Source organism: Argentina anserina, chromosome 5 (assembly GCF_933775445.1).
Source record: "Argentina anserina chromosome 5, drPotAnse1.1, whole genome shotgun sequence".
In the NCBI taxonomy this organism is placed as follows: Eukaryota; Viridiplantae; Streptophyta; class Magnoliopsida; order Rosales; family Rosaceae; genus Argentina; species Argentina anserina.
In genome coordinates, this window is record NC_065876.1 from 27,073,556 (window position 1) to 27,096,784 (window position 23,229).

At 38.3% G+C, this 23,229-nt stretch overlaps 4 protein-coding genes across 5 annotated transcripts in view; 3 read left to right on the top strand and 1 right to left on the bottom strand.

The window, feature by feature from the left end:
* The window catches only part of LOC126796238 (14-3-3 protein 7-like), a 294,280-nt gene that overhangs the window by 169,485 nt on the left and 101,566 nt on the right, over positions 1 to 23,229 (top strand). The gene's annotated exons all lie outside the window — the stretch shown is intronic.
* On the top strand, positions 12,770 to 13,674 carry LOC126795863 ((R)-mandelonitrile beta-glucosyltransferase-like). Its single transcript, XM_050522597.1, has 2 exons — positions 12,770 to 13,021; positions 13,144 to 13,674. Exons 1-2 carry the CDS (start codon positions 12,770 to 12,772, stop codon positions 13,672 to 13,674), a joined length of 783 nt encoding a protein of 260 aa, XP_050378554.1.
* On the top strand, positions 14,407 to 20,056 carry LOC126795865 (uncharacterized). Its single transcript, XM_050522598.1, has 5 exons — positions 14,407 to 14,923; positions 15,240 to 16,177; positions 16,323 to 16,405; positions 18,337 to 18,854; positions 18,946 to 20,056. The coding sequence occupies exons 1-5, from the start codon at positions 14,407 to 14,409 to the stop codon at positions 19,884 to 19,886; spliced, it is 2,997 nt and encodes a 998-aa protein (XP_050378555.1). The 3' UTR covers positions 19,887 to 20,056.
* LOC126796239 (protein TRANSPARENT TESTA 1) lies at positions 21,095 to 22,307 on the bottom strand. Its single transcript, XM_050523012.1, has 2 exons — positions 21,948 to 22,307; positions 21,095 to 21,508 (listed from the first exon to the last, which is right to left on the bottom strand). Exons 1-2 carry the CDS (start codon positions 22,305 to 22,307, stop codon positions 21,095 to 21,097), a joined length of 774 nt encoding a protein of 257 aa, XP_050378969.1.

The window sequence follows — 23,229 nt, forward strand, 5'->3', positions numbered from 1 at the left end:
AAAAACACCTATAAAGATACCCTATTATCAAATCAATTATATCATTGTAGTAAACGGAAAATATGGGTCATTACCCGCAGAGGATTGGTGAAACTAAGATTTCAAAACACAAACAAACGCGTAAACCAGAAATTTGGCAGACTCAATCTAGGATCGGAAACCTAATTAATTAGTTAATCAAGACTCAACTAAAAATTACGAAATTAAATAGACACTAATTAGACACAGTTGCAGACTTCATTTTTCTTGTGGAGGCTTGATGAGATTTTAGCACCTTGAGGAGATGTGGGTTGTAGCTTGAGGAGATTGAAGGTGACTTTGCTTCGGCTCTCCCTGTCCGTCTTCTCCTATTTCTCCTCTTCTTTTCTCTATTTTTTCTTCCCCTCTCCCTCTCTTTCCCTTGGTTGGTTGTGGAAAAATGGTGTGTATGGAGATGGTGGTGATGGAGGTTTTTATAGAGGAGAATGGTGGTGAAAAAAGTAGAGAAAAATGAGAGATAATGGTGTAGTAAGTGGGGTGCTTGGTTATGAATAAGTGGGTGATAAAGGAGGAAGTAGGTGATCATGGAAGGAAGTGGGTGATCATGGAGGAAGTTGGTGATCATGGAAGGAAGTGAGTGATCATGGAAGAAGTAGGTGATGGCTAGGTAATGATGGACATAGAGGTGATGATTACACCCAAAATCAAATCAGATTTTTGCATAATATAGGTGTGGATTTTTGGACAATGGGGAGCCATGATTTTGTGAGAAATAGAGAAAAATGGTGTAGTTGAATCTCAACTAAAAAGATGGAATCTAGTTATGATAAAACAATGTGTTGCTCCTTCCTTACTTCTCCATAAAATTAGCCCGAAAATACATGGCACCACCAAAAGTAGTGGTACTCGGAAAATTGCCGGAATTTCATATTTTTATCTTCTTATCAAGATATTCGAGTTAGGAATTGGATTTCCCTATCTGTTTTCTCTCTTCTTCTTTATTTCACTTCAAAGTACCTAAAAACAAATAAAATTAATTAAAATATAAAAAAATTACAAAATAACTAAGTAAAAAGAATAATTAACACAATGAAAGTCACATAAATATGTAACTATCACTTCATGGGCTACATGCAACATCAGAATCTCATTGATGAAGGTCTCGTTCTCTTAAAGGTACAGACATATATATATTCATCTAAAATGTTGTAAATCCAACTAGCTACTGCCACGTACTTCTCTTATTTCGTTATCAACCTGCTTTATAAATAATTATAAAGGTTCAAAACTCACACATTTTCGGTTTGACATACGTTCTGTTTTTTTATTAATCATAGATCAGAGCCATAACTCACAAGCTAATATTGTTGTAGGAAATATAGAATTGGTCTACTCATTTCATTGATACTCCGCTTTATATATGAGTCAGAATTACAATAGAAGTAAATGGTAATTACAATGATAATTAAGACTACATAATTGTTTATTGACCCGTTACATCCATTGATTATAAACGTCATTAACTCATTCCTTTATTTGTTTTAACGAATGCACACTAATGGTGTTTTTCCTTCAACACTCCCCCTTGTGCCGATTAAAGATAAAATAGTGTATAGAGTGTTGTCTCATTAAAACCTTTGTCAAGTAACAAAAGCCCAATGGAAGAAAATAAAACCTTGGTCGAAGGGGGAAAAACACAACACACCTATTACATTTGAGATTAACATATATGTGCTAGATTTTTCCTGATGTCTGCACCTCTCTCTGATCTTTACATTAATCATGGGAGCTTTGATAACTTTTGCATATTTACTTTAAGCATATCTGGCGACGACGTGGATAATGTTCATTCTCACCATGTCGTTTTCTCTTTTTTGTATAGGGATTAAATATGTCTAAACTTTTAAGTATTATTGTTACGTGGGCGCAGAGCTATACAACGAATGAGAGGTCGAGTCTTGTATATTGTGTTTAAGTGCAATAATGCGTCTTTGCACTTGTATAAAAAATTTAATTCTCAACATTTATTCGTCATCTTCCATTTAGATGAAAACGGATCTATCTTTAAAGACATCGACTGATCATGGGAGTTATATGAGTCTCACTTTTAACCTTTAGAGTTCTTGAAGCCGACTGATGGTTAATCATCAATATTACAGTCCTTTAGATCCATTTTGAGACTGTGTCTTCCCAATGATCTTTTTCATTCCCGACTTAGGATTTGCAATGGCGACATCTTTTTAGTTCATCAAAAGACTGTGCAAATCTATATTGAATACGCAGTGACATAATTCATTTGATCCCTATTCAAAATCAAGTATTTTACTTCGTGAACGCTTCAATTCTTTATGTAACACTACGTGGGATCTAGAACCATTTCTTGGGTGGATAAAATTTGTTTTATGAGTTTTATGTATATCTCCTAATTTTGATCCCCATAGAGATATCTTATTACAACATTCGTAAGCTGCATTTATCAGTTTTTCAGAAACTGCTAAACTGATAAAGTAGTAGAGTGCAATGACATCCATTACGAGAATATCTCATTGTGGTCCATTCAATGTTCTAAATATCCCGATATATCTTCGATATATCCTCGATATATTCTTGATATTAAGAAAACGATGCGATAAGTTACTTATCAGTCTATTATATCGATCAACCCGAAAAATCAAGTCAAATGACGATATATCGGGTCAAACCGAGTTTGAAAGGTTACTGTTCAAGGGGTACTGTTCATCCCGAAAAAAAATCCAAAAATTTCTCTCCCGAGTAGCCGACTTTGGGCCGCCGGATCTCCGCCGTCCGCCACCATAGAGCGGCGCACCGGTCACGTTTGAAAGGTTGCTGCAACCCTTGTCAATTGGTGGTAGCGCCACCCGCCATCTCGCCGTCGTTTAGGAGCGGTGAAGCCCGGAAGTTCTCTCGAAAAAGCATATTTCGCCGAACTTCAACTCGTCGGATCTCCCTCCTCCGGCAACCAATCGGTACGATTCTTGTTTCATTTTGAAGGTCTCCATCCATACTACAATCGTTGTGTGCTAAGAGAATCGAAGAAAAGAAATTCAAGGTTTTTAAATTGGGGCTTTTCGGTTCTTGTTAAATTGAAGTATTTAGGCTCAGAATTAGAATTTGTGGTAAACTAGGAAATTGTTAGGAATGTCATTTCGATTGTGGTGGTGAAATTTGGTGATCATTGGTGGTGGTCGGTCAACAGTGACGCCTCATGAATAGTACTTAAATAGTGTTTTATAAACATGTTCTATAACAGTAAATGTGAACAGTGTTTTAGTAAACAGTACTACGAACAGTTTCACGGTAAAATAGTAACTATGAACAATGTCATGATAAAAACAATTACTGGGAACAGTATTTTTAGTAAAAACAATACATTGGAACAGTGATTAGTACACATGAACAGTGTTCTGTGAACAATGTTTATGAACAGCATTTAGCTGTAATGAAATCGTCACCTGATATTTTACGTATAATTTTCTAAGCATTTATCATGCTATTAGGTGACTGACGAAACGAGTGAGGAAATTACTTTTAGTGTCGTGGAAGTTGCACGCAGGAAAGAAGGTGACTAAAATCTCACTTTATTACGAATCTACCCTTGCAGGGATTCAAGATTATGCAAAAGTTTAAAGAATGAAATATGACATGTATTTGATATAGTAGAATATATATATTTGTATTAATGGTAATAAGTACATATATATAGTTTGCTATATTAATTACTGTCATGATTTCGTTGTGAATATATTCATTTTGATGATGAGATTATATATTGAGCATGTTGATTTAATTGTACAATATGAGGCGATGATTATTGTATGTGGTTTTAACATGGAGTTTGTTAAAACGTTTGGTCTTCGGACGTGATTTGATGTCTTCGGATGAGTTTTGTCTTCGGACCTGATTGATGTCTTCGGACGAGTTTTTGTGTTCGGACGTGTTGATGTCTTCGGACGTTTTTATGTCTTCGGACCAGTCTTCGGACGTGTTTGGCATGTCGGAACCTAGCCTTTGGCCGGGCGAAAGTTACGATACAGTTAGAGCTCTAGTCTGTATGTCGGAGTACTGCATGTGAGGTAACATATGGGTTATCGGCTCATGAGTACTCATATTTTTGGATGTTGGGTAGCAGGAGGTTGCCCAATGTCGGTGGTGTACTACATGAGGGGTAACAGAGGTGTACCAGCGCTCATGAGTACCCGTGTCATAAATACATTTGGGTAAACATAGGGGTTGCCCAATTTATCATGAGCACTTTCATTTTCATATTTTTGGACAACCAGATGGGTCGTCCATTGACTCATGAGTGCATTTATATTTGTTGTTGATTGTGGATTTTTCGTATATATTGATATGCGAGTTATATTTTTATTTTATTCATACGAGCTGCAAAGCTTACCGTGTTTGTGTTTACAATCCCGGTGCACCTATTCGATTGTGTATGGAATAACTCTGCATGTGTGGATCAGCGGAAATCGACGGATCACTCAAAGGGCTTGAAGTTATTCATTTCCAGCTTGCAGTGAGGACTTTGTGTGGATTCTTTGTGAGGATTTAGTGAGGATTATACATTTCCATTTGTTATAATGTTGAATTATAAATTTGGTTTGTAATAATCGGTTTGACTAAGTTGTATTTTGAACTCAGAGATGATTCGCTGTGACATTTAAATGATTTCGATTCATTGAGATTGTTTTAGTGTTTTTCATGACTTCGAAATTACGAGTTTCACACTCAAAATTTTAGGGTCGTGACAGTTGGTATCAGAGCCTAAGTGTGTATTTTGCGATTATCAATATCATCTGGGAGCGATGACCCGACTGCAGCGGGCCCCCATCACATGCTCCTCGGTATTGATATGTCGCCAGGTACGCGAGAGTGTTAGGAGCCATACCTTATGGTTTGGTCCTCAAGGGAGTATTGTGACGATACTTTGATGATTCACCTTTTTCTGAAATCGCATGATAAGATATTTTGGATCTATTTTTTTCAGATTCAAGACTGCACCTGTATTGACTAAGTGTTTCAAGGTGATGAATTTGGAAAAGGGTCATGGACAGGGCCGAGGATGGGCGAGAGGTGGAGGCCGAGGTAGGACTGCATGCCGAGTCCGCAATGTGGTGAACCTTTGCGAGGAGGCCGCACCACGGGAAGAACAGGTTGGTTCCGCTGCTGTCGTTAGAGACAATAGTCGTGTGTAAAAGTTGATCAAGGACATTAGTGGTCTGTCAGTGCCGTCATTTCATGAGGCCTGGATCATATGGTAGCGGATCACTGGATCAAGAGCATTGGGACCTACTTTGAGATGATTGAGTGCTCTGAGATAGAGAAGAAGAGGATATCCACATTCGTTTATTGATAGTTCGGTAGTGGAGATGTTAGGATTGATTCCTATATCTCTGGGAAACTCTTTATGTGTCACCCGACCCCTTCGAGTGTTCCTCGAATTGGAGACAATCTATAAGGCTTGTCCTACTGTGATTGGAAGTAGAGAGTTCTCTGCTTCTTTGATAATGATTCCAGACCACACCTATGATGTGATCCTAGGAATTGATTGGTTGAGGCCGCAGCACGCAGTGATTGATTGTTTTGGCATGGTGGTGTTCTTTCATAGACCAGGGAAACCAGTATTTCGTTATCGTTGCCTCAAGTCAGATAATACAATGAGAGCAGGAGTCATGGCACATGTGGAGTCTGTGGATCAGGAAGTAGCTATCACAGACATTGTTGTGGTATCCGAGTATAGTGAGGTGTTTCAGGAGATACCGACCTTACCTCATCGGAGAGTTGTCGATTTCTGTATTGATGTTGTACCTGGTATAGCACCTGCAAGGAAGGCGCCTTAGGGGATTGGGACAGAATGAGCTTAAAGAATTGAAAGCGCAGATAGATGGTCTATTAGACCTAGGGTTCATCAGACCTAATGTCTCATCTTGAGTTGTGCCGGTGTTATTTGTGAAAAAGAAAATGGTCGCATGCGGTTGTGTGTGGATTATAGGGAAATGATTAAGGTGACCATCAAGACTATGTATCATTTGCCCAAGATTGATGACTTGTTCGGCTTAGAGGGGCTACAATATTCTCTAAGACTGACCAGAGATCCAGTTATCATCAACTCAGGGTGAAGAAGTTACAGGAATGCTAACTGGTTTGAGTAGATAGATCTACATCAGGGCAGAGACCTATCAAGAAGTCTTGATGGAGAGCGTTGACCTTGTACTGTGGGATACTCAATGTTTCAACGTCGAGGACTGGATTTTAGTTATGTAACTAATATAAGTTGAAGCCTAATGAGGTTGAAGTATTATGTTCAGGTAAGGGATGTGTTAACCATAGGTTGGAGGTGGTTTAACGAAAATTTTCGTGACTAGCATCTCTAACGTTATTGGTAACAGAGTGGTAGGGTATGTGATACATCCTTAAGGTGATGATGCAATTATTGAATTGAAGTTCACATAATGTCGTCGTTGGGTTTCAACTTGTCTTGGTTGGGCCATAGACAATCGATGTTACTCATTGTTCTTGGCTGGGCAAGAAATCTAAGGTGTTGGAGAAATGGCATTTATGGCGTCATAAGTTAATTATCGGTTAGATGAGCATTTAATTGAGAACGCTGATCTTTCATGAATTAATCATTTGTCTGGTGTTGAAAATTAGAACGTAGCTATGCCATTGATCCAAATGAGACGCAATGGTGGTGGAGTAATTCTATTGAAGGTAAGGAATGAGATGACCTTAGCTTAGTGGTGTTTTAACGAATTCTTCATGACAAGCACCTTCTAACTCTGGTAAAGGAACGGTTGAGTAACGAATTCTTCTTTCAAGTGCAAGTGGTGTTTAGTGTTGAAGACTTGGAGGTTCTTTTCTCTCCATGCATCAGGTTGTTTATTGTTGGATAAGGAGATGTTAACTCAAGAGTTCAATAAGGGATAAATTTTACGATAAGAGAGTGATCCTATAAATTGCTGCTTGCAGAGCAGTTATTTTGGCCGAACGCATTAGCAATTGAGCATGAGCATTTGGATTCTCAAATGATTAGTTGGCCATGAGGGTTCTTGATGAAAGTAAAGAAACAACTGTTTAGAGTAGTGGTGCAGCGCAATTTTGGATTAGTCTGGAGGAGATGGTGGATCCAATATCAGGATTATGTGGAAGTGATTACTGAACTTATTAGTACTACAACTGTGGGGAAACCAATACTTTAGATGATGCCACTAGGGCGTTTGTGTGGGGACATCTGTCATGCATTTGAGTCATGTATGAACCAGGGGTAAAGTATATCTCAGTTGTGGTCGTGTTGGAATTTGCGTTGTAAAATCCATCTAATTTTCATGTCCCATTATCGGGAGATAAATATCTTTTTTGTCTGACCTGGAAATTGTGGCATACCACTCATAGAAGCAGGTAGCTGTAATTAATTTCCGACGGTAAGTTTTGGTGAGGGTGGTAGGATGCGTGATGCGTCCCTCTTATGGTGGCGGTAGAGGTTATCTACTGCCTCGTGCGTATATTAGTCGATTCTCTGGTGAACTGTTCGAGAGTAATTCTTAGACCAAGGTGGTGTTCTGTTGTGGTCGTGGACTCAGTGAGTTAAGATTTTTATCGTGTTGCTGTTACAAATAAGGCATTTGTGTGGGCATTATGCACGACAACTTTTATGATTTATAATGAGATGATCAGGAAAGGAGATTGTTTTGTTAATTGGAAGGAATGGTAGGTTCGTTATTCTAGCGATGCATTGTGGTGAAGTCATGAAGGTATTGTCGTGATAAAGCACGTTTATTTGAAAACCACTATGTGTGATGTAAGTAGTAGGCATGTGTTAATCATTGATTTGACTCATGTTAGATGTTGAGAGTTTTGACCATGCTTAGTGGTAAGAGCTAACTCATGACGTGAGGATAGCCTGTTAATCGCAAGGGATTGGTGAATTAGACAAAGGGGTATGTTGACGTCTCTATGTTGAGAACATCATTAGATTTTGGGAGGATCATCTATCGATGGTCGGGTTCCATTACAAGCATGCTAACTTGGGTGGCTCACATGTGGCTATTAATGTTAGAACATGTAACAGATTGTCTGTTTGGAAGAAGTTTGAGGTATGGGGTAGTTGAAAACTATAATGGTCTGATAGACTTGGAAATGTCGGTTTCTAAGACTTGAAAGTGACACAGTGTAAAGAGAGATTATGTAGTGTTGATGTGGTAGACCACTTAACCTCGAAACCTCATTCTTCAATAGCGTAGTGAGATCTGTCAGATAAGAGAAGTCACTTGTAAAATTCGTTGAACTTTTCTGAAAGTTGGTGACATTCAAGACAACAATGTCTAGCTTGTCTCATAATGTCCTACCGTGCAATATGTTCATTTGAACTTATCAAACCCTTAAGAGAAGACTATTAGAGTGGCGCCGTGTGACCATCTAGTTGAAGGGCTCACCTATAGTGGGGTGGTAAGAGTGGACAGGAAGAGAAGTTGACATCGAGGGTACGCTGGACTCTGCGGGAGTAAGGTCATCTAGCAGGTTCAGATACATATGGTATGCTATGTGCATATGCTAAGGTTGTACATCTGCAATCAATGTGTGTTATGTAAGTAAATGCACTTATGACCTATTGGAATTTGGTTGAATAGTGAAGTTCGTTTCTAAATTCGCCTTATACCTTAAAGGTCTTGTTTTGCAGAACATTTTGTTTTGCATTTGATCACGGATGTTCGAGTCGTGGTTTTCCTAGATGGGTGTTATCATGCTCATTGTTAGATTTCATTGCAGACACAGTGAAGTTATATAACACCATGATAGAAGAAAAGTGAGATGTGATCGCCTTGTGGAGGCATCATATAGAGGAAAATTATTAGGGAAGGTGAATCGAAGTTTTGGGAAGAAGTTAAGAATTAATGGTTGGGTAGTGCGCTTAAATTTCGGGACAAAATTTCTTTAAGGAGGGTAGAATGTAATAACCCGAAACATTCATATCTAATTTCCAATGAGTTCATGGATATTATTAAGTTGGTCATTGTCCAATTTTATTAGCCGAGAATGAAAACGAAAGGGTTTGAAATATTAATTGTTCGGAAACGTTCAATTTGACGAGTCTAAGAGTTGACTTTTGACTCATTGGGTTTCTTAGGAAACTTCTTACATGAAAGTCGTAGAGCTCGTCGATACGATTTAGTGGACACGTGGCACGCCTAAATCGGAGTTCGTATGAAGAAGTTACGAATCAAAAGATATTTGGACAATTTTGGAAAATAGCATAAATATGGGAATTAAAGAGAAAAATTGGAGAAAAATCAGAAATTCGGATCGGTACTGTTCAAGGGTATTGTTCACCCCGAAAAAAATCCAAAAATTTCTCTCCCGAGCAGCCGACTTTGGGCCGCCGGATCTCCGCCGTCCGGCCACCATAGAGCGGTGCACCGGTCACGTTTGAAAGGTTGCTGCATCCCCTGTCGATTGGTGGTAGCGCCACCCGCCATCTCGCCGCCATTTAGGAGCGGTGAAGCCCAGAAGTTCTCCCGAAAAAGCATATTTCGCCGAACTTCAACTCGTCGGATCTCCCCCCTCCGGAAACCAATTGGTACGATTCTTGTTTTATTTTGAAGGTCTCCTTCCATACTACAAACCCTCCAAAAGATTTAACCCAAATCGTTTTGTGCTAGGAGAATCGAAGAAAAGAAATTCTATGTTTTTAAATTAGGGCTTTTCGGTTCTTGTTAAATTGAAGTGTTTAGGCTCAGAATTAGACTTTGTGGTGAACTAGGAAGTTGTTAGGAATGTCATTTCGATTGTGGTGGTGAAATTTGGTGATCATTGGTGGCGGTCGGTCAACAATGACGCCGCATGAATAGTACTGTGAATAGTGTTTTATAAACATGTTCTGTAACAGTAAATGTGAACAGTGTTTTAGTAAACATTACTACGAACAGTTTCACGGTAAAATAGTAACTATGAACAGTGTCATGATAAAAAAGTTATTGTGAACAGTATTTTTGGTAAAAACAGTACATTGGAACAGTGATTAGTAACCATGAACAGTGTTCTGTGAACAATGTTTATGAACAGCATTTAGCTGTACTGAAATCGTCACCTGATATTTTACGTATAATTTTCTAAGCATTTTTCATGCTATTAGGTAACTGACGAAACGAGTGAGGAAATTACTTTCAGTGTCGTGAAAGTTGCACGCAGGAAAGAAAGTGAGTAAAATCTCACTTAATTACGAATCTACCCTTGCGGGGATTCAAGATTATACAAAAGTTTAAAGAATGAAATATGACATGTATTTGATATAGTGGAATATATATATTTGTATTAATGGTAATAAGTACATATATATAGTTTGCTATATTAATTACTGTCATGGTTTCCTTGTGAATATATTCATCTTGATGATGAGATTATATATTGAGCATGTTGATTTAATTGTACAATATGAGGCGATGATTATTGTATGTGGTAACATGGAGTTTGTTAAAACGTTTTGTCTTCGGACGAGTTTTGTCTTCGGACGTGTTTATGTCTTCGGACGTGTTTGGCATGTCGGAACCTAGCCTTTGGCCGGGCGAAAGTTACGATATAGTTAGAGCTCTAGTTTGTCTGCCAGAGTACTGCATGTGAGGTAACAGATGGGTTATCGGCTCATGAGTACTCATATTTTTGGATGTTGGGTAGCAGGAGGTTGCCCAATGTCGGCGGTGTACTACATGAGGGGTAACAGAGGTGTACCAGCGCTCATGAGTACCCGTGTCATAAATGCATTTGGGTAAACAGAGGGGTTGCCTAATTTCTCATGAGCACTTTCATTTTCATATTTTTGGACAACCAGATGGGCCGTCCATTGACTCGTGAGTGCATTTATATTTGTTGTTGATTGTGGATTATTCGTATATATTGATATTCGAGTTATATTTTTGTTTTACTCATACGAGCTACAAAGCTTACTGGGTTTGTGTTTACAATCTCGGAATAACTCTGCATGTGTGGATTAACGGATTACTCAGAGGTCTTGAAGTTATTCATTTCCAGCTTGTAGTGAGGACTTTGTGTGAATTCTTTTTGAGGATTTAGTGAGGATTATACATTTCCATTTGTTATAATGTTGAATTATAAATTTTGTTTGTAATAATCGGTTTGACTGAGTTGTATTTTGAACTCAGAGATGATCCGCTGTGACATTTAAATGATTTCGATTCATTGAGATTGTTTTAGTGTTTTTCATGACTTCGAAATTACGAGTTTCACATTCGAAATTTTGGGGTCGTGACAACTTAAGCAATTATCGTATTCATGGTATATGCCAGAGACCATGTATAAATATATATTGCTTAAAAAATTTAAATCATAGCATCACGTTTAATGACATGCTAAATAATCAAATTTTGATGATAAGCATAACATATAACATGCACAATATTTAGTGAGTACTTTTCTCATATAACATATATAATTTCATTTATATGAATGAATTTTAATAAAAGCGGCAACATGAATTTAGATCTTACTTGTAAGTTTGTCAAATAAACTGCATATGAAGTGATTTTGGATCTCGTGAGTTCATGTTGCTCGAATTCTCGCCACATGGTCATTAATAAATCACATGCGAAAACAACAACATTTATATGATTAGTCACTTTTAATCAATATAAATTTAATTTACCTTATACAATAGTGATATTGTAATATAGTAAATAAACTAGATAGTAATTTGAAAAACTATATCTACTTATTACTTTGTTTAAACAGTAAAATTGTAACCAATAACTAATGACAGTAAATAGTGAATAATAATTCATAATTTACCTGATAGTAACTTTAGAAAAATTTCTTTACCAAATGGGTTAAAACCCTTAAAACCCAAATCTGTGTCAGATTTGACCTAGTTGGAATTGTCTACTCCAGCGACTGGTGCTGACGGCGCCGATGTAGATCGGTTACCCCACCCAGTCACACTCCTCCCTATGACGTTGGATTATGTCAGATCGAGCCCGCAACTGTGGATTGAAGTAGTCTGAGGCTTGCTGTGGTTGCGTCCAAGACAGATCGTCGACATCGATTCCACGTTGATTAGTCAGCGTGGTTGATCCGGACCGATCTAGAAGGCCGGATCGTGGTCGAACTCGTTGAAGCCTCGACCCAGGCTCGTCGGGTCGGATCGTCGGGGCTAATGGGATCCAGCAGGATCGTAGTTAGCGATCAGGTCGTCGGTGCAGCCAAGCAACGAGAGTCGGATCTGGAATTGAAATGATCAAGGCTGAGGTTGCGTTGATTGGGGTAGGCGGCGACCGGAAAGGACGACCATGATGTCGACTGGGAAACCCGATCAAGGCAGATCAGAGATGATCGGTGCCTAGAGAAATTTCTTGGGTGCCCGAGACATAAACTAATTATACTGTGTCCTGTCTTTTTCTGCAATTTTTTTCACCAAAATTTCCTAGGGTTTAGATTTCATTCTTTTTTCTTCTCTTTGCCTGAAAAAACTCAACATTAGAGAATCGTGACTGATAACGTGTTGTAGGAAATATGGAATTGGTCTACTTATTTCATTGATACTCCCCTTTATATATGAGTCAGAATTACAATAGAAGTAAATGGTAATTACAATGGTAATTAAAGTTACATAATTGTTTATTGACCTGTTACATCCATTGATCATAAACGTCATTAACTCATTTATTTACTTATTTTAACGAAGATATACTAATGGTGTTTTTTCTTCAACAAATACTACTTTTTTTTATTCGCAGATTCCTCTAGTTTGACAAATGGGTATATGGAAACTGAGATAGACTCGCTACCAGCTCTCATACGTATTCGTTTGAGGGATATCCCGTCCTTCATTAGGACTACTTACCCGGAAGACGGCATGATCAAGACATTGTTGATTGAGACAGAACGAGTTAAACGAGCTTCTGCTATTATTTTGAACACATTTGACGACATAGAACATGAAGTTCTAGATGCACTTAAAAATCTACTACCACCTATCTACTCCATTGGACCCTTGCATCTACTGCTTGATCAGGTTCCAAGTGAAGGTACTGACTTGAAGTCGATTCAATCAAACCTTTGGAAAGACGAACCGGAGTGTCTCGAATGGCTCGACTCTAAAGCTCCAAACTCTGTAGTTTATATCAACTTCGGAAGCATCACGGGCTAATTGAGTTTGGTTGGGGACTTGCAAACAGCAACAAGACATTTTTCTGGGTAATTAGGCCTGAGCTTGTTGGAGGGGAATCAGCTGTGGTTCCAGCCGAGTTCGTGGAAGAGACAAAAGAGAGGAGTCTATTGATAACTTGGTGCCCTCAAGAACAATTGCTGAACCACCCTGCAATAGGAGGGTTCTTGACTCACAGTGGGTGGAACTCAACCCTTGAAAGTGTATGTGCAGGAGTTCCAATGATCTGTTGGCCTTTTTTTGCTGAGCAACAAACCAATTGTAGGTATTGTTGCAAAGATTGGGGCATAGGCATGGAGATAGAGGGTGATGTGAACAGAAGTAACATAGAGGACCTTGTGACCAAACTAATGGACGGAGAGGAGGGAAAAGACATGAGGAAGAAAGCTATGGAATGGAAGAAGCTGGCAAAGGAGGCTGCTACTGGTCCCAAAGGATTATCTTTTCTGCATTTGAACAAAATGGTGAATGAGGTGTTTCTCTCTACGAAATTGAAGTAGGGCGATTAATAATGGTTTGAACATTCTAATTCCTGAATTTTTTTTTATTTGTGCAATTCACTGATAAATTGATTTTGGTATTTTTCTTTCACTGTATGTACTATTGTAAACAAAATTGTATGTACCGTTGCAAAGAATAAGGCATAGGAACGGAGATAGAGCGTGAACTTAAGAGACATTACATAGAGGGGCTTGTGAGAAAGTTGATGGAGGTAGAGGAAGACAAAGAGATGAGGAAGAAAGCCAATAAATTGAAGAGGTTGGCAGAGGAGGCCACTAGTGGTTCTAAATTTCTAATGGCTCATCTTTCATGAATTTGGAGAAGCTGATTAACCAGGTGCTTCTTTCTTCCAAAATTTAGAATGAATATATGAATCATCAGGAAAATATGGTATTTCGTACTGAACGGTATCCTATGTAATATCTGTATTCTTGAATCTGGTTTTTTTCCTCACGATAAGATAAAGGAGAGGGTGTATATGGAATGAGAAGGTGTAGAGAAAGGAATTAGGAAACACTGTTGGCAGCTCAAAAGAAAATTTATGAGCTGATGTGACAGTAGTTTTTAATCATAACCATTATATATTCTCTTTGAATATTTTATATTTACAAGGCTGAGATTAAGGATGGGAGAATATAACTTAATGAAATGTAGTGGATGGTGGCCACAGTGGCTATAAAACTGGTAAGAATTATGTATTCCACAGCATCCCATATTCAGAGGAAGTAGAAATGGACTGCCATGGCTTAACCTCAGAGAAGCCACATGCAGTCTGCATCCCATTCCCAGCTCAAGGCCACATAAATCCAATGCTAAAAGTAGCTAAACTCCTCCACTTCAAATGTTTTTATATAACCTTTGTGAACACAGAGTTCATACATAAACGCCTCCTAAAGTCTCGAGGTCCAAACTCACTTGATGGTTTCCCTTCGTTTAGATTCGAGACAATTCCAGATGGTCTTCCTCCAGCTGATGCAAATGTTGCCACACAGCACATGCCATCGCTGTGCGAATCCACGAGGAAAAACTGCCTAGCACCCTTCAGAGACCTTCTTTTGAAGCTCAATTCATCCACAAATTCGCCACCAGTTACCTGCCTAGTTGCTGATGGTATTATGAACTTCACTCTTGATGCAGCCCAAGAACTAGGCCTTCCTGAAGTTATTTTCTGGACAACAAGTGCTTGTGGTTTCATGGGATACCTTCAATATCACAATCTCATCGAAAAGGGTCTGGTTCCTCTTAAAGGTACTGATTATAAATTATGAAAGACAAGACATCACTAATTCACTACTTGAGTACTTGGTGGTCTCTTTTGGCTTTTTGATAAAAAAAAAAATTACAAGGATATGATGCAGCTACTGACTGATTATTCTGTATGAACTGATTTGGGAATTACTTTAAATCTCTAATCACAAGACATTTGGAAAGGTTGATTTTGTGATTAACCTGCACCTTATAACTTGTTCTAGTTTCTCTCTTATTTAAAAAAAATATCTAAAAATTATTTGCACTAGAAATGTTGACTCATTTCACTAGTACTGTGTTCTTTTCTGCCTTGCAGATGACAGTTATTTGACAAACGGATATTTGGATACGGTAATAGATTGGATTCCGGGAATGAACGAAATCCGATTGAAGGATATCCCAACCTTCATGAGAACAACTGATCCCAATGACCCTATTCTGCACTTAATTTTGCATGACACAGAACAAGTTCAAAGAGCTTCTGCTATCATTTTAAACACATTTGATGCCTTAGAGCATGAAGTCCTAGAGGCAATTTCACATTTGCTACCACCTATATACTCCATTGGACCCCTGAACCTACAACTTAACCAGATACCAGCTGACAGTAATAACTTCAAGCTGTCTGGAGCAAATTTATGGAGGGAAGAACCAAATTGTTTTATTTGGCTCGACTCTAAAGAACCTAGTTCTGTTATTTATGTCAACTTCGGAAGCAGCACAGTCATGACAGACGAGCAGCTGATTGAATTCGCTTGGGGGCTTGCAGACAGCGACAAGACTTTTTTTTGGGTCATCAGGCCTGACCTTGTTGGGGGAGAATCACCTGTCTTGCCACCAGAGTTTATAGAACAGACTAAAGAAAGGTGTCTGCTAGCAAGTTGGTGCTGTCAAGAACAAGTCTTGAGCCATCCAGCTATAGGAGGGTTCTTGACACATAGTGGCTGGAACTCAACCATTGAAAGTGTGTGTGGGGGAGTGCCTATGATCTGTTGGCCCTACAACGGCGAGCAACAAACCAACTGTAGGTACTGTTGCAAAGAATGGGGTATAGGAATAGAGCTGGAGGGTAAAGTTAATAGAAACTACATAGAAAGTGTAGTGAGGAAGCTAATGGAGGGAGAGGAAGGAAAAGAGATGAGGAAGAAATCCATGGATTGGAAGAACTTGGCAGAGAAGGCCACTACCGGTCTTCATGGATCATCTTTCTTGGATTTGGACAAAATGGTTAACCAGGTGCTGCGATCTCCAAGAGCCAATTACTAGGCTCTAAAGTGTTAATCAACAATACTTTGTACCTGAGCACATCATTTTCTGTTCCAATGGTTGCAAATCTTTTATTATCTCCATCTGGTGCTACTCTCATGTATGTCTGAAGTTTTCTTTCAATTTATAATAGGGACCCTTTATAACATCCAATTCTAAATCAGGCAAAGATAAATTTCCGGTAAAAGATCTGGAGTTCTGGACTGGGAATAGAATGTTTGGTTGATATGAGATGACTCTCTCCCATTAGCTATAAGTACAATATATAGTGATATACTGTCATACTGATAACATTTCAAACTTAACTCTATTAACATTAAAAATTAAGGTTCTTCCCACTTCAGGTTGTTTGATTCCCATTTTATTATACATACCCTATTTGATAGAAATTGCCGGATTTGAAGTTTATGTTGCAAAGTTATCATCTCTATCAAATGCAAACTTTTGATTCACCCAAAAAGAAAATGGGCAGGTATGACATTGTGCATTTGTGCATATCAAGAAGCATATAAGCACTAAAACATACACAACAGCTTTTCATGTATTAGAATGAAGACTTATTTCAAGTACCTAATATTCTGCTTCAGAAACATCATACAATGACCGGGATCTTTCAAGACTCCGCCTTTCTCCGATTAAGGTGTCTGCATATAACAAGCCACCCAGTAAAATAAAAAAAATCAGAAAGAGCTATGAACTGTCAAAACCAATGAGTAATTATTCTGTGTACCTGGAACAACACGTGGCACTTTCATGTGGTGTACACAACTAACTATATTATTTCATGGTGTGGTAAACATGTACGCGGTGAAATGAGAAAAAATTATTTAAATATGAGTAACTAATTAGAAATTAACACAGTAAAAAATAGACTAATAACATTAAAAGAACAAACTATGTACCGGTATATATAATAATATTTCTAAAAACAATTACGTTGAAGAAGATGAATATAAATGTCAATGTGGCAGTTTTGGGGCAAATTGATAGATGTAAAAAATAATAATTGAAAGACACAATATTTAAATTCTATAAAACTATGAGGGCATTTCTGAAAACTAAGCCAATTTCATAACCCTTTTCATAAACCCCCCAGAAACCCTTCTGTTACTGTACACAGATTAGAGAGAAAGCCATGGGGGGAATGCTAAGAATGAGTCAAGCTGGACTCATCTTCTCCAGTCCTTTTCTTCAGGTTCAAAAGCTCTCATGTTCTCTCTATATTTGTTATTTTCCCAATACTTCTATCTCTTTATAAGTGTTTCATATTCAGTGTCACCTTGAGGAAATTAGATTATGAACTGATGAATAGGTTGAAATGATTATATGGGTTTTGATAAATGGGTTCAATTGGAAAAGAAATTAAACAGAATGGTTACTTTTGAGTGTATGAATCTTTCCCTTGGCTTTATATTGAAAGATATTATGTTATAGTGCATATCTGTGCCGACTGATTGTGTTCAGCTGAAAATAAAATCCAGTTCAGAGCTCCAACTAACTATCTTCGGGCGTAGACTCTGTACTTGTACTACATTTAAGAGCTAGTGAGTATAGTCAAGAAATTAGGAAACAACAAACCAACTTTCCTGGGTAGGATGGAAAATGTTGCAATTTTCATGGTCAAACAGGCGCCGACATACGTTACAATGAATGGTAGGAGGGATAGGACTCATAGGAGATGGAGTTGTTAAGGGGGCAAATAAAGGAGACATTAGTGGTGGAGCCTCGGAGGTGTTTGAGGATTAATTCAGGAGGGAAATTGTGTTTGTGGAGGAGGGGGGACACTATATTTATTTTCTCCTTTTACTTGATTGTGTTTGATATGTTTGATGTGTTTCATATGTTTCATATGTTTGATAGAGCAGGCAAGAGAGTTGAATACTAGATGTGAACTTTCCATCCACCAAAGTAAAAACGAGTATTGTCCAACTCTTTAGGAGTGCAGCAGGCTTACCTTATTTGGATATAACTTGTTATAGGCCTTAGTATATATTATGAATTTATTTCTACCGGGAGTGGTTTTGATATGATAAAATTGGAGAGAAGGTGTTACTATTGTCGAAGTGGTAAGGCATCCTCTTTCCCTATAAAAACTGGTTGCATATCCTCTTTCCCAAATCATCCTATTTGTATATCAGTTGAGAGAGGGTGAGAATGGGTTCTGAAGCCTTGGAGAAGCCACATGCAGTATGTGTACCATACCCTGCTCAAGGTCACATAAACCCAATGCTAAAAGTGGCTAAACTCCTCCATTGCAAAGGGTTTCATATAACCTTTGTTAATACAGACTACAACCATGAGCGCCTCCTTAAATCCCGAGGTTCTGACTCTCTTGATGGCCTTCCTTCCTTTAGGTTCAAGTCAATTCCAGATGGTCTTCCTCCCACTGATGCCAATACCACCCAAGACATACGATCATTATGTGATTCCACCAGAAAAAACTGCTTAGCACCCTTCAGAAGCCTTCTTTCAGAACTGAATTCTTCCCCGAATACGCCTCCTGTTACTTGCATTATTTCTGATGGAGGCATGACTTTTACTCTTGATGCAGCTGATGAACTTGGCCTTCCAGAAGTTCTCTTCCAGACAATGAGTGCTTGTGCCTTTATGTGCTACCTTCACTATGCCCATCTAATTGAAAAGGGTGTTGCTCCTCTTAATAAAGGTATGATTTATCACTCTATCAGAGTCAGTTCCATCCTAAACATATTGTGGTACTAGAAAGATAACTTCACCGTTGTCTCCTTTATTTGCAGATGTCAGTTATTTGACGGATGGCTACTTGGACACTGTCATAGATTGGATACCAGGCATGAGCAGTATACGTTTGAGGGACATCCCGACCTTCATTAGAACTACAGACCCAGATGATGTCATACTGCAATATCTTCTGCATGGCATGGAACAAGCTCAAAGAGCATCTGCTATAATTGTGAACACATTCGATGCCTTGGAGCATGAAGTCTTAGAAGCATTTTCAAGTTTGCTACCACCAGTGTACTCCATTGGACCTCTTCATCAACAGCTCGATCATTTCCGTGAAGATGACGACTCAAAGACGATTGGGTCAAATCTTTGGAAAGAAGAACCAGAGTGTCTTGAATGGCTTAAGTCAAAAGAACCAAACTCTGTGGTTTATGTAAACTTTGGAAGTATCACTGTCATAACAGACGAGCAGCTGATTGAGTTTGCTTGGGGTCTCGCAAATAGCAATGTGACCTTTCTGTGGGTGATTAGGCCTGATCTTGTTTCTGGGAAATCAGCTGTGGTTCCTGAAGAGTTTGTGGAACAAACCAAGGGAAGGAGTTTCTTGGCGAGTTGGTGCCCTCAGCAACAAGTTTTGAGCCACTCAGCTGTAGGAGGGTTCTTGACACACAGTGGATGGAACTCTACAATTGAAAGTGTGAGTGCAGGAGTTCCCATGATATGTTGGCCCTTCTTTTCCGACCAACAAACAAACTGTAGGTTTTGTTGCAAAGAATGGGGTATAGGCATGGAGATAGAGGGTAATGTTCGAAGAAACTGCGTTGAGGATCTTGTGAGGAAATTAATGAAGGGAGAGGAAGGCAAAGAGATGAGGAAGAAAGCCATGGAATGGAAGAAGTCTGCCGAGGAGGCTACTGCATCTCCTAATGGTTCATCTTTCTTGAATTTGGAAAAGATGGTTAACCAGGTGCTTCTCTCTCGTAAGAGTTGAATTCGACTAGAATCTACATTGATAATGTGTTCGGATAATCTTAATCTAAATAATAAACATTGTTCTATGTTAGTTCAGGATTGTATGTTTCTAATAATCAGCACGCCATGCAACTTTGGCTTTGCTTCTTCTTTTTGTCTGATCACTTGACAGCCCAAGAATGCAACAGATTTATCAATATTTATGCGTACGGATGCTGTTGTCTATTGATTGAAGTTGGCTCAATGAACTAAATCAATGTCATCATGCAATTCGATTTCATGAGTTTAGTCTTAATCTTTGATCAATTAGGTGCTTAGTACCTTGTGATGCAATTTTAGCCGTGTTGTATACTGATGCATTCGCTTTCATGTATACTGATTAGTTGCAACAAGTTAACAATGTGCTATTGTTATGGATACAATGATGAACAAGTTAACAGAAGCAAAACTGTTTTGCAGACTCCAGTGATGAATGGCTATGAAGATTTCATACAGTTTTCTTGTTGCAACTTTCATGTGCAATTTTATGAATTTACACCGATGAGAATGTTTGGTGTTTCACGAAGACTGCATTAATATTAGTGTTTTAGAAGCACTAATATCAAATAAGAGAGAATCCGACCTAACAATCAGCAGACCGAAGGCCAAAACGTTATGTTTACAACACCTAGTTAGTTTTGACGTTGTAACCCCATTTGTTAGTTTAGTGATTTCTGATACTACCTAAATTTTACCCCGAAAAATGAGAAATTACTGATGTCATTATCAGCAGATCTAGTCTCTATAAATGAGCCTTTAAGTACCAAGTAGAGATAAAACAAGGGCTAATATTTGATTATCAGTTAAGATAAGAAACTAGTTTCTCTGCTGAAATGTGTTGGTGTTTTTCACTAGTTTGCCAGATCATTTTTTGTGGCCCGACTCACCTTGGGATACCAAGTCCATTTGGACTTAAGGCAACTGGGCTTTGGTTGCCCAAAAGTCCAAAACTGTCTTCAGAGTTGCACACATATTGTGGTACAAACTACACTGTGCCAAAAAACCTTATGGACTTATGTGAGCACATTCTTTATGAATGATTGAAAGCTAGAAATAGAAATCAACACATGCACACAAAACAAGTTCAAACATCGACTTGATTAACTCAGAAAATATTCTAAATTTTAAGAGTTCCACAAAAAACATGTCCTCAAATTTCAATAATTAAGCATGCATGCTTAGTGAAGCTTAAACAAAGGAAGCTGCATTACTATCCTCATACAACGAAGTAGAAGGAAAAGGAGTATGGCTGGACCCAAAAGCCTTCATATGATCTTTCAATGACCTCTTGTGTTTGAAATCTGAACCACAAGTGCAAAGCCAGCGCTTGCCACAATTCTTCTCATGAGTTCTCCAGTCACCTTTCACCGCCAGCAACTTCCCACACTTTCGACACATGAAGGGTTTTATGCCATGCTTTCTCTTGTAGTGAGTTTGAAGCGTTCGGAAATCTTTCAAGGGTTTTGCTCTTGGGTAGTCGATGTTGTTCTTGCAGCCTTCTGCACAGCAATAGCATGGTAGGCTTAGCATCGCTCGAGGTTGTGCTCCCTTCAGTGACTCCGGTCCTCTTCGATACTGCGATCCATGCCCCCACATGTGCATCTACGTACAACAGGAATATATACAATGTGAAACAATATATGAAAATGTTTTTGTAAAAATTTGAAAATTCAACTATATGCAGAAACTGCAATTTGGTGAAGTTCTGTTGCTGTGACGTTGTGTTAGTGATTCGATGAGGGTTTCGAGTTCTACTAGATTCATATATTGATTCTAAAACTTAAAAACTCTTTTAACTGAATTGAGTCTACTTTTTTACGGTTCATTCCAAAAATTAACTGTCATATATATCTATGGTATTGTTTGTTCCCGAAAGTTATATATGTTGATCGAGGGTTGCCGATCCGGACAACCAATTCAAAATACAATCCAGACGAACTGCTCTAATAATTATATATCAAACAACCTGACTAAAGAAGAAATCCATATGATACAAGAATTTAGTTCCGAGTTTAATGCAAAAGAATATATTTGATCGTACCTGCAGATTGTTGTAGCGGTTAAATGTTTTGAAGCAGACATGGCAAGAAAAATGAGTGAAGCCAATGAGTATCTGTTCTCGAGTTGGAATCCAGTACTTTTGTTCCGTAGTCACATTTTCGGGATCTGAAACTTCCTTCTCAATCGAATTCGCAGAGCCATCTGAGTATTCAGGAAGGCCAATGTGCAAGGCTACAGTTACATCATCCTCTTTGTTATGATCTTCACTGAAGGATTTAGAGTTTTCAGACGATGAAAAACCCAAACCATGGGAATTGGGCACCTGGTTCAGGTAGTCCTTCTCATTTGGAAAAAGATTGAGGGTCCTTGCAAATCTAGATGAAATTTCAGACGGCTCCATAGATCAGTGACTATAGGTACTAGTTACATAGAATGAATGGTGTATTATCTTGACTAAATATCGAGGCTTTTATAATGTTTTCACATGAATGCATGCACAATCATCAGGGAGGAGAATATAGTGGTTGAATGAAAAGAACCTTTGACGATGCGGTAATAACTACGTGCTGTATGTACTGTGTATATCTATCAGGAAAGAAAGGAAATAACTTTAAATTCTGTGGACCAAGACATCCCTATTTAGCAAGAAATTCACCACAGAAAGTTGAAAATCGAAGGCAATATGCTATGCATTATGCAGTCTGGTAAGTAATTAGTTCCAAACCAGAGCCATTTTGAGAGGGACTGGTGAATTAGATATAGGGTTGTATGGTAATATCATTAATTTCTAGTTATCGGGACGTTTCAATCAGTTAATATTCATTCCGTGCAAGTTTTTGGTTTCCCTAATATGTAAATAATTAGTTGTTTATCGACCCAACCTGTATAATGCCCTAAAGTTGACATGCTACGCCCTTCAACTAATCAATCACCAAGGTAAATGCTACTACTTGGGCATAAGAAATTAAAAAAATGTGCTTAGTTTCTTCATTTCATATTGACTTGGCCATGCGATTTGTGATGAAGCGTTTTAAGTTCATCAATAAAACCATGTAAGAGATAGTTTAGTGATTCGTAAGGGTTATCATTATAACCCGGAAATTGAGGGTATACCTGCAAAATAGAGCGTCGATCACATGAACTACTATTAATTACAAACATATATTATCTACAAGTATTATATACAACTATATACAAGTTGTTTTCAAGAGTTGAGATATTGTTTGTATCAAGAATGTAAAAGAAATACAAAACTTATCTACTATATATACAATTATATACACTTGATTACCTCCCATACACGACATAATATCACAAAGTCA